Raw genomic sequence first — 20,231 nt, forward strand, 5'->3', positions numbered from 1 at the left:
AAAGCAACACAACTAAAGATCTCCCTCCTACTCTGTTCCTTGAACTCCCAGTTGCCTCCTACAAGAGTGACCACTGTTACCTACTCTAGTTACCATTCCAGAAGAAGCATATTGTCTTAGTTTGTTCAGGCTGCTGTAACAAAATACCTTAGACTGGGTAAACCATGAACAACAGGAATTTATTTCTCTCAAATCCAGAGGCTGGGAAGTCTAAAATCAAGACAACAGATTTGGTGTCTGGTATGGATCTTGTTTTCAGCACCCAAGATCATGCTGTCTTGCTATGTCCATGGCAGACTATAAAAAGAGATAAACTTTCTCCCCCAGATCCTTTTCTAAAGGCATTATTCCCTCACAGTCTGACCATTTTCTAAAGACTTCATCTCTTAATGCTGTTGCATTAAGAATTAAGGTTTAACATAAATTTTGGAGGGACACAAACATTCAAACCATAGCACAATCATATGAACAAATACACATTATTTGTCTCCATCTCTCCACCACCCCATTCTTTATTCTCTAACACATGATTACTATTCTTATTTTTTTGCAAAAAATAATTTGTAAAAAAATCTACTTTTTTCACTTAACAAAATTTTATCACTTATTAGCATAGTCATATCTACTTCAATATTCTAATGCTTTTTAAAAACTCCATTCCATTTCAATTCCAAATAATCAGGCATAATTTCTCTCTTGTCATATGACATTTGGTTTCTTTCAACATTATTAACTGCTGCTGCTGATAACCTTTTTATATGCATAATTACGGACATCTTGAAGAAGTTCCTGCATGATCAAGATCAAAATTTCCTACACGAAATTTTGACAGATATAGACAAAATTATTTTTGGAAATACTTGTGTTCATTTATTTCCCCATTTGCAATATGTGAAAGTGCCTTAGCATGAGTACATTATCAAAAAAATGTATCTTCACCAATTTCATGGTTAAAGTTTGGGTTTTTTTTAATATGTCTTATATTCCCTTATCATATTTGAACTGAAGTAGAGTGCCTTTTAGAATGTTTAGAGCCATCTATAGATTTTTTTTCTCTGTGATTTGTCAAGATGCTATGGCCATTTTCCTACAGAATTATTCTTTTTTCTATTGTTTGTACAGGCTTTTTATATGTTAAGGAAATCTTCCTCTTGGGTGATGAATTGCAAATAGTTTGTTTTGCTTTTTTATTTTGCGTGTGTAATCTTTATCTTTTTTATGTAGAACTTTAAATATTTATATAAATTTTTAAATTTTATATAGTTGAATTTATCAACTTTAAAAAATAATCATGTCACACTGGATAGTCTTTACATACTCTGAGACTTACAACAAAAAAAGAAAAGAAAAGAATTCTCATGTTTTTGTTTTGTTGGATTTTGAGGTTTTTCACGTGCAATTTTAATGGTTTGCCTTGCATAGAGTCTTTTAGGATTTGAGTTCATTTTGTCATTATTATTCTTTTATATTGTTTTGTTTGGGTATTGTTATTTTTCTAATATTAGAAGGAAAACAGTGTAGGCACATGTTGTCTAGCTACATCCTAATTGTATACTCCCTTTTATAATAAAATCTCTTGAAAGAGCTATATGTATTCACTATCTCTATTTCCTCTACTTCAAATATATGTGAGTGTATATATACAATTGTTTTTACTTTGTAAGGCTACACAAATAGCAAATGATATTTAATGGGTAGAAGAATTTCAAAGGAAAAAAGTAAACACCTGGATTCCTATAACCCAGCTTACAAAGTAGAACATGATTAATATACTGCCATTCAGGTGTGTGCTTTCTCAGCCTCAGCTCTCCCTTCTTCACACCTCAAGGGTGGCCATGATCCTGATTATCACAATCCAATTCTCATTCTTAAAAATGTTGCTCCACTTGTACAATTCCCAGGACCAACTTCATGGGCATGCACACAGTGCAGTTGCACAGGTTGGCACTCAGAAGGAGCCCCTATGGTTGCTGTTTAATACTCTCTGGTTGCCTCTTGAAATTCATAATAACGCTATCCTATCCTTTAGGTTTTGTGAGTGGAGTTGACAGGACACAAGAGCATGCTTCAGGGCTTGAAGCCTCAGTTTGTGTGGTCCTCCCTCCTCCTCCCACCTTCCCTGGGATAGATTTGTAGCACCTGCTCCCCTGCCCTAGTCCAGTGGCTGCTGCTACCCTTCACTCTTGGCAGTGACCTGGGAACGGGAGAGGGGAGGATCAATGAATCTTGTTAATGTCACTGTCCATTTCCACATTGCCAAATTCAATATTACATTTTTAAAAAATATTTATTTATTTATTCTCATTTGTTATACATGGCAGCAGAAGGCATTTCAATTCACAATACAAATATAGAACACAATTTTTCATTTCTCTGGTTGTACACAAAGTAGAGCCACACCATTCATGTCTTCCTACATGTACTTAGCATAATGATGTCCATCTCATTCTATCATCTTTCCTACCCCAACTCTGCCACCTCCTTTCCCCACTCTCCCCTTTGCCATACCTAAAGTTTCCTCCCATGCTTCCTACCACCCCATCCCCATTATGGATCAACATCCTCATATCAGAGAAAACATTTGGCATTTGGGTTTTGGGGATTGACTTATTTCACTTAGCACAATATTTTCCAACTTCATCCATTTACCTGCAAATGCCATGATTTTATTCTCTTTTAATACTGAGTGATATTCCATTGTATGTATATATATATATATATATATATATATATATATATATATATATATATATATATATACCACAGTTTCAGTATTACATTTTAATCCTTTTTCTTCTCATTAGGATGCCCCAGATTTCATCTCTTCTCTGTATATCCTCATACCTTAGGTGATTTAGTTTTAATCCTTAGTTTAATCCTTAGAATGCTATTTATACAACGATTCCAAAATATTTAGCCTTCCCTGAACTCCATACATAAATACCAATTGGTTTCTGGTCATCTCTAATTGGATGTCTTCAACAACCAAAACTTCACAAAATTGAACACTTGATTACTTCCCCCATCCAAAACTCAATACTCCCCTAGCATTCCTGTTTTGAAAATAACCAGTCACCCAGTTGCACAGTACAAATATTTGGAATTTTTGTTGAATCTTCTTTCATCCCCTATATCTAACCAATCATCAAATTCTCTTGGCTTCACCTTAAATATATATTCACAATTTCACCTTCACTCACCATTCCACTGCTATTTCTAATACACGCTTAGATGGAAACCAGAGAGGTCATTTAGGGATTTGGTAACGCATAAACTCAAACCCATTGTGGTCACTTATGCTTCAACTCCATGTGTTTCATAATTCTCACCTATAAGGTAAGGATGATCATCGTAAGCCCCTCATAGAGCTCTGATAGGATTAAATATGTTAATATAATATGAAACTCTTGAAATAGTGGTTGGTCATCTGTTATCATCATCATTATTACCATCATCAATCTCTTAATAATTAGTATCCTTGTTTATACTTACTTCCACAGACTTGTTTCTACTTGTACTTTGTACAGCAGCCAAAGGGATCCTTTAAAGTATAATTATGTCAATCATTCCACAAAGTCTGTTGAGAGCCACGGCCAGGTCAAGATGGTGCCTGGCATTTTGCCAGAAGGAGCGGTTCCTGCTGCCTCAGGTGCCCGCTATTTTTGAGCTCTTGCGGAGTTCCTAGAGAGTTCATGTGGGTGGAGTTCGCAGGTTGAGTTTCGGTTGAGTGCTTATGAGGTTCTCGAAGTTCCAGTGGAGCTCTCAAGGAGTTCCTGGAGAGTTTGCGTGGGTGGTGTGCGGTATGGGTTCTAAAAATAAAGTTTGTTCCTGCTTGAATCTTCAAGTGGCTCGTGATTTGTGCCCAGCCAGACTTCGGCATTTGGTGGCCCGCACGGGGAACGCCTGAAGCTTGGGAGTAAGTGAAACTGCTCACCCCTGAGGGCAGGGCGAGAGAATGGGTGACCATTTCAAAAAACAATGTGTTCTTGTTTTTGATTTGTTATGTTTCTGTTTCAAGCTACCTGCCCCTAGAAATAAATAGGATGCTAGAAAAGTTGTTCGGCCCTGAGGAAGAGATAGAGATAGACCACGGATATACATTTCAAGAAAATAGGAAAATTGATACAATGCATATTTGTTCCGTTTTTGTTTCATTCTGTTGCGGTTTTGTTTTGTATTATCTTGTTGGGTTGTGTTATCTTTGTAGCAGAAATATGGGGTCAGGAAAAAACAAACCGAAAGAGTGTTAAGTAAATTGTTAGAGGAAGGAGGTGCCCCAGTAAAACCAAGAAAAGTTAGGGCATACGTTGATATGATACAAAAATGTAGCCCATCACTTTTTAAGGAGGAGTTGCTGAATATATCACAATGGGACCATCATGGTGAAGACTTAAGGAAGAGGGAAAAGAAAAACCCAGGAATTTTCCAGTTGGCACATTGCCATTGTGGATGGATTTTGTTTGCCTAGTCCAAAGCTTTCAGTTCAGATTATGGTAGAAGACATATTAGATCAGGAAAAAGAGGAGGCCTCTTGAGATAGTCAGAAAGGGGAAGAAAGTTTAGAGGAGAAAAAGCTATCAGGGGAGAAGTTACAACAGGAGGCTGCTACTAACACAGTTCTATCACCAGAGGGCGTAATTCAACCAACAGCTCCATCTATGGAGACAACATATGCTGAGTGGCCCTCAACCCCCGTAGTTGATAGATGGGATCCTGAGACAGGACCTCAAAGATTAGCATGCCCTGTATTTGAGGAGGCAGGAGGGCAGTGAGTTCACCATGCTTTAGATTTCAAAACAGTGAAGCAGCTGAAAGAGGCTGTGACAACCTATGGTCCTCAAGCACCCTTCACTGTAAGTATGGTCAAATCCATTACCAACTTGAACATGACGCCAGCAGATTGGGCTAGTATGTGCAAAGCTGTGCTAAATGGAGGACAATATCCGTTATGGAAGGTTGCCAATCAGAAATTTTGCACGGAGACGGCTAGGCGAGATGCAGCAGCCGGTTATCCTCAGAGAAATCTAGATATGTTGTTAGGAGAGGGACCTTATGAGGGTCAGCTGCAACAAATTAGATATGATCCTGCCATATACTCACAAATCACTTCAGCTGCGGTTAGGGCATGGAAAACTTTACAGGGGCATGGAGATTTACAAGGTCAATTATCTAAGGTAATACAAGGAGCTAATGAACCTTATGCTGAATTTGTAGATAGGCTTATACAAACAGCTACCAGAATCTTTGGGGACGTAGAACAAGCGATGCCATTAATAAAACAACTAGCCTACGAACAAGCAAACAGATGGTGCAGGGAGGCCATTAGACCATGGAAACACGGAGATTTAAACACATATATTAAATTATGCGGAGACATTAATGAACAAGGGCAAGTCTTGGCAGCTGCAGTAAAACAGGCTTTAGGTGCCAGGCCCAAAACATGCTACAATTGTAAACAAACAGGACATTTTAAAAGGGGTTGTCCCATAGGAGGAGGGTTTTAAAAAACTAGGTATCAAAGGGGTAGAATACCGGGTATTTGCCCACGATGCCATAGAGGGAGACATTGGGCTAATGAATGCCATTCTCAAACCACTATAAAGGGCACTCCGTTACCAAAAAATGACAAGGACCAGGTGTTTACCCACGATATCATGGAGAAAAACATTGGACTTCATTGCCAAAAAATGGACAGGGGTGCCCAATGCTCCAGGGCCCACGACCACAAATATATGGGGCATTGGAGGAACCCTGCGGCAAAGTCCTAAATGGCTTACCAGAACACTTGGAATGAAATCCAGAATCATTATCGTGGTATATTCAGTTCTGTTTGAGCCAGGCCCAGCTAACCTTTTTAATATCATATTCTATTACTCTTCCCTTAGCTCATGATGTCTGGCTGTGCCGCAGTCTGGCTGGGCACAAATCATGAGCCACTCAAGCAGGAACAAAGTTCATTTCTGAACTCCACCAGCACATTCCACACACGCTCCCTGGGAACTCTCCCGAATGCCACCCACGCGACTCCTCCAGGAATCACCAACTGGGAATCCCTCCTCTGGCACTTCCCTAACCAATGCAAACTCTCCAGGAATCCCCGTGAGAACTCCAAAGTCGAGTGAGAACTCCAAAGTAGCGGGCTGAGGCAGACAGTAAAGGAAGGTCTAATATACAATTGAATCAATCCAGCATCATCTTAATGGCTCGCCTCTCAACCAATACTATTGGCAAAATGCCAGGGGCCATTCTGATTTGGTTGTGGCTGTCAGCATCTCCCCCCTTCTGTTTAATTAAACAACAAGCAATGTGGCTTAGGGACCGTGCCTAGGTTATCCAATACTACATATGGTTCTTACCTGTCATCAGATGAGCTGACTTCAAGGCATCAGCCTCCTGTCTTTGGTTGGTACCACTGCAATTGGATCTTACCCATCACTGACTACCGGTCCAGCATACAGCCATACTTGTGGATAGGCCTTTGCATCAGTGGTGGGGTGAGGTTCTTTGCCTCACCTCTGTTGGCCCCCAAGTTTGGCCTTGGTGCCAGTGGGGGGGTGAGGTTCTTTGCCTCACCTCTGTTGGCCCCCAAATTTGGCCTTGGTACCAGCAGAAGGGAGGTGGATGCAAAATGCCACGACACCAAGCCAAATGACGGCTGTTTTTGGAAAAATTGTACCACCGGTGACACCATCAGCAAAGATGCCCCAACACTACCACAATTTGCTGCACCAATAGATAGTTCACAATGCATACAAGTGATACATAGTTTTTTTGTTTGTTTGTTTTGTTTTGTTTTTTAGGTTCAAACAGCAACTACTTTATTTCAATTCTCACCGGCACTGCATGCGTGCTTTTCCGCCAACGCCACCCACGTGGCTCCTCTAGGAACCACCAACTGGAACTCCCTCCTCCAGCACTTCCCCAACCAATGCCAACTCTCCAGGAATCCCCTCCAAAGTAGCGCCAGAACTCCAAAGTAGCGGGCTGAGGAGGACAGTAAAGGTCTAATATACAATTGAATCAATCCAGCATTATCTTAATGGCTCGCCTCTCAACCAATACTATTGGCAAAATGCCAGGGGCCATTCCAACTTGGCTGTGGCTCTCAGCATGGCTGGTCTTTTTGTTTTCCTCAAATTCAGCAAGCATACTAGTATTTCAGAGCCTTAGCACTTGATGTTATCTCTACATGAGATGCCTTTCTTTAGACATTTCCATGGTTCCTTCCATCTTTGTATCCAGGTCTCTACTTAAATGACACACAGCCAAAAAAGTCTTCTTAAAATAGCAGTTTCTATTCCTTAGCACTTTTTCCCACATTTTTTTCCTTCATGGCATTCACAACTCCCTGATATTATTATATGTTAGTTGTTTTTGTCTTTATTTCCTGTGTTCCCCATTAGAATGTAAGTTCCAGGTAATCATAACTGCATCTTGTCTATTATTAGACATTCCAGGACTGGAACAGTGAGTGCCTCACACATAATTGTAATCCAAGAAAAGCTGAATAAATGAATGCATGGACTTTATCTCTTGAAATTCTTCAGTGCACATTCTCTCTTCTATGTCAATGGGCTACTAGCTGTCTCCTAAGTCCTTTTACCCATGCCCCCACTTGTGCTTTCCTCCTGGTCTACAACTGCTGGAAAAATCCTCTCAACCACTCTCTCCAAATATTACTTCTCTCTCAAGGTCCATTTGAGACTCACCTATTTCATGAAAATTTTCCTCAATAAAAACCAGAACAAAATCTATGCCCTCTGAAGGCCTATTGAATTCACTATACATGTTCTTCATCTCTGTCCTTCATATTTACATTACTAATTATATATCTTCATAAGTCTTTCATTTGAAACCCCTTTAGAAAGGGTTCTGTGTTCTTTATTTGCCAAAATATTTCTAAAATGCTCATCTGTAAGCTTAGGATGAATGCTTATTTTTAAAGTTTAGACATTAGGTGTCCCCCAAAGCTCATATGTGAAACAATGCAAGAGGGTAAGAGGAAAAATGGGTTATGAGAACCTTAACTAAATTAGAGAATTAATCACTTGATGGGACTAAATGAGTAGTAACTAAGGGTTGATAGGGTGTGGCTGGAGGAGGTGGGTCTCTGGGGATGTGCCTTTGTATCTGGTAAGTGGAGTTTCTCTCTCTGGTTCATCATGTCAGCTGCTTCCCTCCACCATAATTTGGACCATGATGTTCTGCCTCACCTTGAGCTCTGAGGAATGAAACAGGCTGTCTATGGACTGAGACCTCTAGAACTGTGAGTCCCCAAATAAACTTTTATTCCTCTAAAATTGTTCTGGTCAGATCTTTGGTCACAGCAATGAAAAAGGTGACTAAAACACTTATTGAATAAACAAATGAGAGAATGAATGAATGAAATTAAAAAGTGCCCTAGTAGGGGCTGTGGCTGTGGCTCAGTGGTAGCACACTTGCCTGGCATATGTGAGGCACTGGGTTCGATTCTCAGCACCACATATAAATAAATAAATAAAATAAAAGTCTATCAACAACTAAAAAATATGTATATAAAATTTTTTTAAAGTGCCCTAGTATGTAAATAATAAGCTTTAAACAAACTAGATTTATTGCAAACTTTGAGATGGTTGTTTTCAAAATAAAGATATATTCTCTATCTGGTAAATTTCTTTTCATTTTTCATAACCCAAGTCATACCTCAAATCCTCCATGTCATCCATCCATTCATAATGATAATATTACCCTTTGAACTTGTGTACTCTCTCTACTTTGTTTCATTATATATATGAGGAAACTGGGTCTCAGAGAGGTTAAGCTCATATTCCAAAGGAGCAGTAGAAAAACAAATAAGTAATTATAAGACAATGTGGCCTTGCACAGTGGTGCATGCCTGTAATCCCAGTGGCTTGGGAGGCTCAGGCAGGAGGATAGTGAATTCAAAGCCAGTCTCAACAAAAGCTAGGCACTAAGCAACTCAGTGAGACTCTATATCTAAATAAATACAAAACAGGACTGGAGATGTGGCTCAGTGATTGGGCACCTCTGAGTTCAATCCCTAGTACCCCCCCAATAAAAAGACAATGTGACATATTAAGTAGGAAAATTTATGGGCTGTCCTAAGAATAATAAGGATAAAGTACCCAACTCTACATACCATTTGAGAGGATAGAGTGTGATCAGAAAGGATTCACAGAAAAAAGTGACTTCTATTGAACTCTGATGAATGAACAAAAGTTAGGTGAAATAGTCAAGAAAACAGCATGTAAAAAGTTCAGCAGCATGATACTAGAAAGAACAATTCCATTGTGGTGATGTCATCTAACACCTTCTAACTCTTCCCATCACTCTGTGAATACTTTTATCACAAGCACTTGATGTGCCATATTGTGACTGTGAGTGCAGGAGTCTGTTTCCATTACTAGGTAATATTCTCTTCATTTATGTAAGAATTCTTGTGCCTGATGCTGAATTTATATTCCCCAACTTCTTTGGCTGGTTAGGCAGCTACCAAGACTGCTGGCTGGCAGGGTACACTGAGACATCAATTCTGGGTTAGCCCTTTTCAGGGCATCTCCCTGTAATTAGACATGTCTCAGAAAAAGTCACAGAGTGCTGGGATAGGATGCAGTAGACTGAGGCATGTTCTGAGCCCTTAGACTAAGCATAGTTAGGTATCAGGTCCTGGAGGAGAGCTCCATCTGTAATAGTCCACTCATTAATCTGGACCTTTCTGTAGATTGAGAAATAACAAGATACGATTAAGAATATCTGAATTGGAAGATGCTAGGAAGATATGCTTATTCTATAAAAATCAGAGAATCCAAAATGCCCTGGTTGACTAATTAAAGTATCTTTCTATTTTCTAATTCTTTTCCTTTCTAACTGCAAGGTGACTGCTGGCAAGAGCTGCCCTCCACCGCCAGCTTCTGCACAAAGTCAAGAAATCAACATTATAATCATGCATTGTTTCCATAGCAAGCACTCCCACAGCTCCAAGCAAAACAGCACTTTCTAGATCCTGCCAGAGTGTATGTGGCAAAGAAAGATTAATTAGCCGCTCACTAATTGACAGTATTTCCCACTACATCTACTTGTGCCTGATGTGAGTTTAAATGTCTTCATTTAAATGCTTAAAGCTGATTGAACATTTATAAAATTTAATGTCCCTTTCCAAACATCAGAGACACCTGGTACCTAGGTTCCCTCTCTTTAGACAACAGAAATGTTGGTGTGGGGTTACAGGATGGGGACAGAGTTGGAGTCCAGTGGATTAGGGGATATAAGATACAGCTCTAAGGCTGGGGTTGTGGTTCAGTGGTAGACAGTTCACCTAGCATATGTGAGGCCCTGGGTTCAATCCTCAGCACCACATAAACATAATAAAATTATTGTGTCCATATACAACTAAAAATTATTTTTAAAAAAATACATAGCTCTAGTTCTTCAATAACCTGCCACGTGGCTGGCCAACCATATTACCTCTTTGGAATTCTCTTCTTGCTCAGGTGTTAGATGAAATCACTGGTTTCCTGATTGTTTTTTCTCAAAATTCTAGAGATTTCAAATCTCTAAGGAATCTCTCATCTTTACAACAGTGCTATTCTATAGAACAATGTTTTGTTTTGTTTTTCCCAAACAGAACTTTCTTCCTGCAATTATGGAAATATACCACAATCATGCAGTCCAATTTGTGGTTAATGAGTGCTTGAAATGTGGCTAGTGTGACTGAGAAATAGAATTTGAAATATTATTTAATTTTAATTAATTTAAATTTAAATGGCCCCATATGGTATGTGGCTACTATATTGGACAAAGCAGCTCTGGAGGGTCTGACTTGGGGTCTAAGTGGAGAGGGTCCAGAATGTCTCTACTTTTGTTTCAATCAGAATACATCTGGTTTTCCCTATTCTCAATAATGTGCTTCCATGATAGTTTACCCTGAACAAGAGTTCCATAGCTAAGCACATTTAGAAACCATTCAATTAAATAATCTCCAAGGCTCTTAAACTCTGAAAGACATTAATCTTGCAATCCTAAATTTACTTTTTGTGCAGATGGAACCAAACACACTCACCTGAGTGTGGAGAAAACAAGAAATCAGCCTGACTTATTGTCACAAACCATTTTGCCTAACATGGGGTGGGGGAGATGCTAATGCTGCTGATATGTTCTCAATTAAAGAATCCTGGCCTTTTAACAGGGCAAATGCCTTCCTTTATGCTTGTAGCTACTCTACCCAATTTGTTCCCAGGAACTGCTCATGACCTCTGGGGCTTTGACTGTCCTGCATACTCAGAATATGGAGAGAAAAGGGACCAGAAGGGACTGAAGTAAATTTTCTCAGTCTATTAAGTCTCTATTCCTGCACAGCCGAGAAAAAGTTTAGGATTTCTCAGGTAAATATGCTCAGAGTTTTTTCAGAGTTATCCCAGGACTCCTGGAGGCTCCAAGGCCAGTGCCTCTGTCAATGCAGCTTATGGTGACTACTGCTGGGGGTTGGGACAGGACTGGTGATGGAGTGTGTGTGCATCTGCTGCTGAGGGATGGTGGTCAAAGCAGAGTCATACATAGTTAGGTTTTAAGGGGGGATTATGTCAAGGTGTGATCCTTGAGATATGAGCCCAAGCAGGTTGTCAACCGAGAAATATGACTCTTCCTTGTGGAAGAACAGGGAATATAGTTTAGAGTATTTTATATCCCAGAATCACCTACAAAGTGTACGAGCCACATAATGCAAAGCTTGTCTCATAGAAAGGACTAATATCTGTATCTGTGACTCTTGGAGAGGAAGATTACACAATTCCTGGAGCAGTCATCCAGGTAAGGGGTTAGAGGAAAAGAACATTAAACTCCCTCCATGAAGTAAAGGATCACACAGTCCTTCCATTATGCTTCCCCAGACTCCCTTCTAAGCTTTCCCCCAAAGGTAAGTAACCACCAGTAACCTTCCAGAAAGCTTCTTCAAGAGGAAAAGGCTGTGATTTTCCATCTTTTCCAACCACACTAAAATAAACAGTAGGACTTGTCTTAAGTCAATATTTTAACCAAAGAATACAACCGTGGGAACCATCTCACTTTTTATATTTTCTCAACCCTTCCTTCCCACTTAGAGCCTAAATTTTTGGCAGGAGTTTTGTCTTTCATCGTGAGTTTAGGTTAGTATTTCATAAAAATACATAGTGTGGCATTTTGAGGAGGACCAGCCACACAAAAGTGTCATTTGCTGTTAGCTTTTCTTGGTTGTCTTTTGTTGCAGATCTACATGTTAACTCACTTCCACAAAGAAAACTAATTAAGGAAATACTCATCTAAAGACACTAAATTACAACCATGCATACTTCCTTCTCTCCTGTACTCTAATTTCCTTCATTCAAGATAGCCATCTATATCCTTTACACACACAGCAAATGGTCACTCTTATCTCCTTCATTCCACCAACATGAATATTCTTCACAACAATTAAACAGAAAATAAAGTATGAGAACTGGCAGTTACTCTGTTATTTGGTTTGCAAGAGCATCACAATCTGCTAACTTGCTCTCTACTTTGTCATCCAACCATCAGGCTCGGAGGGCTATAGTGAATTTCCTTAGGATTTTCCTTCAGAAAAAGAAGTTGGTAAGACACCAAGAACTACCCCTGCAGAGATGTCTACTAAGATTCTCCCCTGAGAGTAGCTGTCTTCAGCTGAGACTTTCCCCTGGTCCTGGCAGCACTTTCATCAAGTTGCTGATATGCTACCTGTTCCAGATACGTCTCCATTGAACTTGGATCCCTAGTGTAACCATAACATTTCTTCATTCAGGTAACCAGTTGCTTCCAGAAAACTGCAGCACCTGAAGTGATGTTATTTTAAAGGAAACCCTCAAGTGGAAGCAGAATCAATAATGAGCAACTCTTGCTCATTTCCCCTTCATCTTGTGCCTTGCTCACCATTCTACATGAATGCCTAGCACAGGCTCAGGTCCATGGTGAATAAATCAATGCTCTAAGTCGGCCACAGTTGGAAAGTTAGGCAACATTTTCAAATTAGGAGTTTTTATGCTTTATTTGTAGGTTTTTGGCTGAATTATACTCAAGTTATTAAGAATTTCTTTTTAGAGTGGCTTACGAAGTATGATAAAATATACATACTTTGTGTCTGATGCTCAACCTTTGCACTCAACAGCTTCATGCTTATTCCTGCAGGGCTGGACATTTCTGTAAGGATGGGGCTGGAAAGGTCTATGCACAGTGAGAACTCATGTGGCTGCTTATACTCAGTCACTGTGCCGGCTGCTTTGGATACTGCTTCTGTTAGCAGCTCAGTATGAGGAGCTTGGTTTCTGATGGCAGTCAGCAAGGTTAAACTGTCAATCTCCCTCAGTTAATAGCTATACTCCTTGGTAGAAGCTGGGCTTCTACGTGTCCATCTCAGCTCTGAAATCCTGAATGCTAAAGCAAGGGTAATATTCTGTCTTATTTCTGAGTTTACTATTCCTAAAAGATGTAGGACAATTGTCCAGTCTACCAAGAAAAGATTGTAGATTGATTACAAGTCAAAATCTCTGCCAGAGCTTTCAAACACCTTGTGGTAATAATTACATGTCAAGTCTGGGGTTACCCTCTAAAGACTTTTCTTTTGTAGTGTGAATATCTCTTTATTATGGGTTGTAGTCCATAAATTCATCATGTGGAGCTGGGTCACAACTAAGTAAAAGCAATTTAGAACTAAAGGGTCCACATGGCTCATTACCTTTCCCTGTGGCACAGACCTCTGCTTTAATAAATCTAACTCATGGGGTAGACATTATTTCTGAGAAAAGATGGTGACCTCATTGGACTGGCAGCACCTCTTTATGTCCCTTACTCACTAGAGCACTCTTACTTTCTACCAACTATACAAATAAACTCCTCAGAATCATTTCCTATGATTGATTGAAATGATAAAACTGAAAGCTATTGAGATTTTAAAATAAAATGAGAAACCTCAGGTTAGAAAAAAAAAATAGAAAACTTCTTTTTTTCTCCATTCCATAAAATTACTTATATCCTCACAGGACTCAACAGAGGATTTTGCTTGATACCTGCCTGCAGTCACATGAAATTCATTTTCCCAGTTGTTCTCAAGGAAGTGATTAATGATGAGCCAGAAAGTCACCACTCAGGAAGTCTGTTCTTGATGACTGTGGCCTACTTTTCTGAAAATGGACTCAGAGGAGTCTCATTCAAAATGCCTGGAAGTGAAAGTAATTTCCCTGATTATTGGAACCCCGAGGACTTGGGGAGAGGGAGACGTCATGAGCAGAAGCTAAAATAGAAGTTAGGTTTGAATATGAAGAAAAAGTACTTTGGCAGGGGAACATGCAATTAAAAGCACAAAATCCAACAAGTAAGGAGAAGCAGTTCGGAAGACAACGTGAAGGTGTATGGATAATGTAAATACAGGCTAAATAACCTCCTCACTATGACTCTGTGGACACAATTAAACTGGTGGCTCACAATTAAGTTGGAGCCCCTTGTAATGAAGAAAACAAGCCAACCGCTCGGGGACTCTCGCGAGAGCACAGCCTGGCCTGCCCAGCATGCCCTGCGGTTTGAGGCCCAGAGGTTGGGGGAGGGTGGCAGAGCTGCCGCCGCCATGTTGTATCTAAGGCAGCCGCTGTAGCTAGGGGGCGTGCCGAACGGTATCTGCCTCTGCTGGGAGGGGCAGGGGCATCATGAGCTGGGGCACCCCTTACCTCGGCAGCAACATTAGCCTCATCTCTAAAGCGGAGATCCGCTATGAGGGCATCCTCTACACCATCGACACCGAGAACTCCACTATAGCCCTCGCCAAAGTTCGATCCTTTGGTACAGAAGACAGACCAACAGATCGGCCCATACCACCTCGAGATGAAGTCTTTGAATATATTATCTTCCGTGGGAATGATATTAAAGATCTGACCGTTTGCGAGCCTCCCAAACCACAATGTTCTTTGCCTCAGGACTCAGCTATCATTCAGTCTTCGCTAGGTTCATCTTCGTTCCAGTCAGTGGGTTCCTACGGACCTTTTGGCAGCATGCCAACGTACAGTCAGTTCAGTCTAAGTTCATTGGTCGGGCAGCAGTTTGGTGCTGTTGCTGTTGTTGGAAGCTCCTTGCCATCCTTTGGAATGGAGACCTCAAACAGTGATATCTTATCCCAAAGTAGTGCAATTGATTCTGCCTTTATACAGGATACAAGAACTATAAAAACACAGTCATTTCAAGGTCATTCAAGCCCTCAGTTAGACCCTCTGAGAGAAAGTCCAACCATGGAACAAGCAGTACAGACTGCCTCGGCCCACTTACCTGCTCCAGCACCTGTTGGGAGAAGGAGCCCTGTATCAATCCTGCCTTTGCCATCTACCAGACAAAAAACAATAGAGAATCAAGAGCACAAGCAAGCTGAAGTACCCAAAGTTTCAAGGTCAGAAAATGAGCAACCCAGAAATCATAGCAAGACACAAGTGGTTCCAGGTGCTTCGTCAGCTCCAAGAAAAGGGCGTGGGGGTCATCGATGTGGCAGGAGATTTGGTATTCAGCGATATGGTCCAATGAAATTTGAGAATGACTTTGACTTTGAAAGGGCAAATGCACAATTTAACAAGGAGGAGATTGACAGAGAGTTTCATAATAAACTTAAATTAAAAGAAGATAAACTTCAGAAAAAAGAGAAGCCAGTAAATGGTGAAGGTAAAGGAGTTGATACCCAAAACAGTGAAGAAGACACTGATGAAGAAGATCCACTTGGACCTAATTGCTATTATGACAAAAGTAAATCCTTCTTTGACAATATTTCTTGTAATGTTAATAGGGAACAGAGGCCAACCTGGGCTGAAGAAAGAAGATTAAATGCTGAAACATTTGGAATTCCACTTTATCCAAACCATGGTGGTGGGAGGTACAGAAGCAGAAGAGGTCTGAGTTACCGTGGTAACAGAAGGCCTAGTGGTGGCAGAGGTGGCACATTTACTACCCCTCGAGGATTTCACTGGGGTTTTCACCGCGGATTCCGAAGAGGGCATTGGGGCAGGGAGTTTGCAGATTTTGAATATAGGAAAAACAACAAAGTTGCTGCATAGTCTACAACAAGTCTTTGAAAATAGGTGAATTTGTATCCCTTTATGGTTCTGAAAATTGGTGTCAGTACTTAGGAAGAATGAAAAAGTGAATTTTCTGTATATTTGTCACTTGCACTGTTTTTTTTCATTTTTTAATTTTTCTGTGTAATTTCAAAGATACAGTGCAGTTACTTTTGTGGGGAGGAAGATTCATTTTAAAAAAGGAATAGTAAATGTATTTGGAGTGCTAGAAGCCTATATATAAGAAGATTCTTATGAAGGTTCTTATATATAGTTAAACTAAAGCAGTACTTTGATGGAACTTATAAGTATTTTTTCACCATTGAAAGGATTTTTCTTATCACTAAATTGTATTTGGCAGTTTCTGCACGTTATCTGCAGATAGGGCAGTGATACTGTGTTTTCAGCCAAAGAAGCTTTTATATGTGTGTATGTGTGTGTGTGTGTGTGTGTGTGTGTGTGTTTATCTTTCTTTTCAGAATTCCTGTACTATGAGGTAGATTATTTTGTCAATTAGGGTGCTGGATGGTAGAGAATTTGTCAACTGTATATACACAGTAAATACTGTTTCTTAGGCCAATGTTAACTTTTTATATAGTTGTAAAATTCCATTATATTCCATTGTGAAAGAAACATTATGACCTTTGTATAGCTGTATAACAAAACAACTAACTTTTAATTTAAAGAATAAATATTTAAAGTCAGCAAATGTGTGTCTTGGGAGAAGTTGATGTGCTCAGGAGTAAAGTTAACAAATGGGTCTCTTTTTCTTCTTACTTTTACAAGCTAAAGATTTTTTAATTTCTTATTTAATTTTGGAACATAAATGAAGATTTGACACATATTTTCATTATCTAAAAAGAACAAACTGTTTATGCTCAGTGTTAGAATTTCATTTTGTAGCCAATGGCATATCACAGGATTTCTCCAAATAATAGGTATTTTCAGTATATGAATGCAAGCAATCATAGGTAAGAATGTGCTTAGCTGTACTTTCAAAGAAATAATCCTTCACCCCAGGTGCTAACCATTTTTTTCCTAATATGCCTAGAATTTTGTTGTGATAACATTGACTCATTTTATTATATTTTGGGAGGATTGAAAGTGTTCAAGATTATTTAGATGATTTGCAACACATCATGAACACTGGTCCTTGGGCCTGTTACCTACAAATGACATTTTAGAGTTCATCCCCAATTATAAATTACTAATAAATCTTTTTGATATTTTGAATTATATAGGAAAACAATCTGGCCATTTAGGGGTTATTATGAAAGCTAGAAAATAAAGAGTTTCAAAGATTTAAACATTTTTATGTTTTTATTTTTGCCAACTTTCTCCTTAAAATATTCAGTAATGATACATATGTTGAAAATTGTACTATAGGAGAATTGGAAAATTTAAAAATGGTTGATGTATTTAATTTTATATACTTTGTATAGCTCTAAAAGAAATACTTTGTAATTTGGTTTCATTATTAAGATCCAGTACTTGGCAGTTATAATTTAGATAATGTTTAATACTATTTGCTTGTATGTTAACAACAAAACCTTTTGGAAAATGCACAAATCATGATGGTGAATGTATTTCTGAGGCATTCAAGCATCAAAGCGAGTGTTGTATAAAAACCTGTGTAGACTGAGATATCCCAGGCCAATTTGAAGAAGAAAAACTGTAAATGGCATTTCTATGTGTTCTGAAAGTATGAGTTCATGTATTTTCCCAGCTCTCTGGGTCACTGACTAGGGTATTTGTTGTCCCAATAGTAACTGGCAGCCTGGCATACCTGCAGTGTACCTTATAATATTAAAGCAAGGGTTTTATTCTAAAACAGAATGAAACTGTTCAATTTAAAAATGCTTGGGAGGTGGCACTGGGCTGTGGTTTGTTATTTTAACACTCAGCACCATAACAGCATATGCTTTTCTGTTTTGCAAAATGTCATCCCATTGATAGATGTGTATAATTTGTTTTCAAAGGGGTCTGTGTTGCTTTTCTGAGGAAGCAGTACCTCCATTTATGATTACTTAGTTGCTTGGAACATGCATGAACCTAAACAAGAGCACCAAAAACATTTCCAAGTCTGGGTTGACTCACTCTTCCCCTGTAGATTGTAGGAAGCTCCTTTGATGAATTACCTGGTTCTTTTTTCCCACTAGTCCATGCAATGAGAGTATAAACAACTGCAAAATATATTCTGCTATCCAATTCAGGCCCCATGTAGGAGGGGCAGAAATGGCAGCCATTACTGACCTGCTACATAATGACAATTGGGAAAATCAGGGGAATCAACATAGATCCCCAATAAATAAGCACAGAACACAATAAGATCTAGAGTAGGGTATTACAACTAGAAGAAACTATGGCAATTCAGAGGAGGAGAGGGTCAGTAAGAAAGGCAATGATACAAAAGAAAATGTATCCTGCAGTAAATGGAGATAGTAGAGCACAGTATGACTTTCAGAGTCAGGCAGACCTATGTTTGAACCTAGCTATGATGAATGAGTAATTCAATATTTCTAAACTTTGTGCTCTTGCTTACTTTTTTTTTTTTTTTAAATGGGGGGTATTGTATTTGCCCTACCCTGTCCTAAGGGTGAAATGAAAAAACATACACAATGTGCCATGTTTGGCACATAGTAGTTATTCAACTCATGGGACAATTATTCCTCTGGGACTTTGCCCAGAAGTTTAAGTAAAATTTAGATAGATGATAAAAGAATTCTCTTCCAAGCAGAGGGAATAGAAGTAAAGCCCATAGTTCTTGCACTACATATGTAAATTTTCAAGAAGCACCTTTTTAATGACCAAATGTTTAGATGCAGCAGAAAGATCAAGCTCCTGTAATGCTGAAGGATTCTCTGGATTAACTTGCAGCAAAGACTAATGAGTAAGGTCAAAAGTAGGAAGTGTTGGGGTCAGGTAAGTTAATTAGATATTCACTACATTATTTCACTACTAGCCTGCCATCAATCACCAAAATAACCTATGAAACTGGCATAAGAGGGTAAAACCTCTGATGTTGTTCTCCCTATTTGTGGAATTCCAAAGATAAATGGCTTCCTTGATCCCTTTATCTAAGGTAGAAACAGGCAAAACCAGGAAGAAGTACTTACTGACGGGTATGTTTTATTTCTGAGGAAAAAGTTTTGAGAAAGCTAATTGGTCTTGTTAAATCATTTCTTTATTCATTATTTTAGTAAGTAATTTACTGTTTATCTATTATCTACCAAAGGTGTGCCATAAATAAATAGTAAGAAAACCCTGGCCTCTTCCCCTATGCATTTTAGAATCTATTTGGCTACAGATACAAATGATTGCACAGATACAGATTTATGAATTGTGAAAACCATCAAGAAGGAAAAATTATGTGGAGAACTAAGAATGTATGTGGAATATGATCTGGTTGGGGCAGTGAGGTTGCACATCTATGAGAAAGTGACTTTTGGGTGGAGAGTTGAAGGATTCAGAATACAGTGGGGTGTGGGTCCACATGGAGGGAAACACATGTGCAGAGGCCTGAAGGCAGAATGGAACCTGGGTGGACCGAAAAATCAAAAAATGTCTGTGGTCATGGTGGAAGAGGCCCAGGGAGCCAGGGGATATGACAAAACTGAAAACATGCACAGGAACCTGGGCCATAAAGGCCATGGTAGAGTTTGGGACATAATAAAAGCAATGGGAAATTCTATGAAGATCTCCCAGGCTTGATGGGGAGAATGAATTGAAGAGGAACAAGAATGGAAGCATGGAGACTAAAAATTTCAAGAGTCCTGGGGAGCAATGATAGTAGCTAGAATGTGAGTGATTGTGCTGCAGATGATCAGAGGTGAGTAGACTTGAGATGGATTAGGAGGTAAAATTGAAAAATAAGGCTAAATTGCCTATTAGAGGTGAGCAAGACGGTGTCAGGATAGAAATATGTGAAAAGCAAGGTCAATGACCCAAGAGGCTGTATGATCTGAGGAAAACCTTGGGGGAAATGGTACCGAAGGTTTTTTTTTTTTTTTTTTTTTCCTTGAGTGCAATAAAAAAAAGCAAGGGAGGGGTAATTCAACATTCTAATGGAATCTTTGGCTTCCTCTGCCAACTAGCGGATGCTTACTGGAATATTCTGGGAGCCTGAAAAAGACCCTAGCAGTGGAAACATCAAGGGCTTCC

General features: G+C 39.3%; 1 protein-coding gene across 5 annotated transcripts; it reads left to right on the forward strand.

Moving 5' to 3' along the window:
* Window positions 1-14,684: 14,684 nt before the first annotated feature.
* Window positions 14,685-16,070, forward strand: LOC143411572 (protein LSM14 homolog A-like). 5 transcript variants are annotated; one of them, XM_076872387.1, is made up of 3 exons: window positions 14,685-15,216; window positions 15,394-15,465; window positions 15,640-16,070. In XM_076872387.1, exons 1-3 carry the CDS (start codon window positions 14,685-14,687, stop codon window positions 16,068-16,070), a joined length of 1,035 nt encoding a protein of 344 aa, XP_076728502.1. The 5 variants fall into 5 exon arrangements, with proteins under 5 accessions (XP_076728502.1, XP_076728499.1, XP_076728500.1 ...); XM_076872384.1 differs by having other exon boundaries at window positions 14,685-15,465; XM_076872385.1 differs by having other exon boundaries at window positions 15,394-16,070.
* The last annotated feature ends 4,161 nt before the right edge of the window (window positions 16,071-20,231 follow it).

The sequence above is a fragment of the Callospermophilus lateralis genome, chromosome 12 (genome assembly GCF_048772815.1).
Source record: "Callospermophilus lateralis isolate mCalLat2 chromosome 12, mCalLat2.hap1, whole genome shotgun sequence".
NCBI classification, from domain to species: domain Eukaryota; kingdom Metazoa; phylum Chordata; class Mammalia; order Rodentia; family Sciuridae; genus Callospermophilus; species Callospermophilus lateralis.

Excerpts from the sequence above, each read along its gene's own strand:
- LOC143411572 (XM_076872383.1), top strand. The coding sequence starts at position 14,685 with ATGAGCTGGGGCACCCCTTACCTCGGCAGCAACATTAGCCTCATCTCT.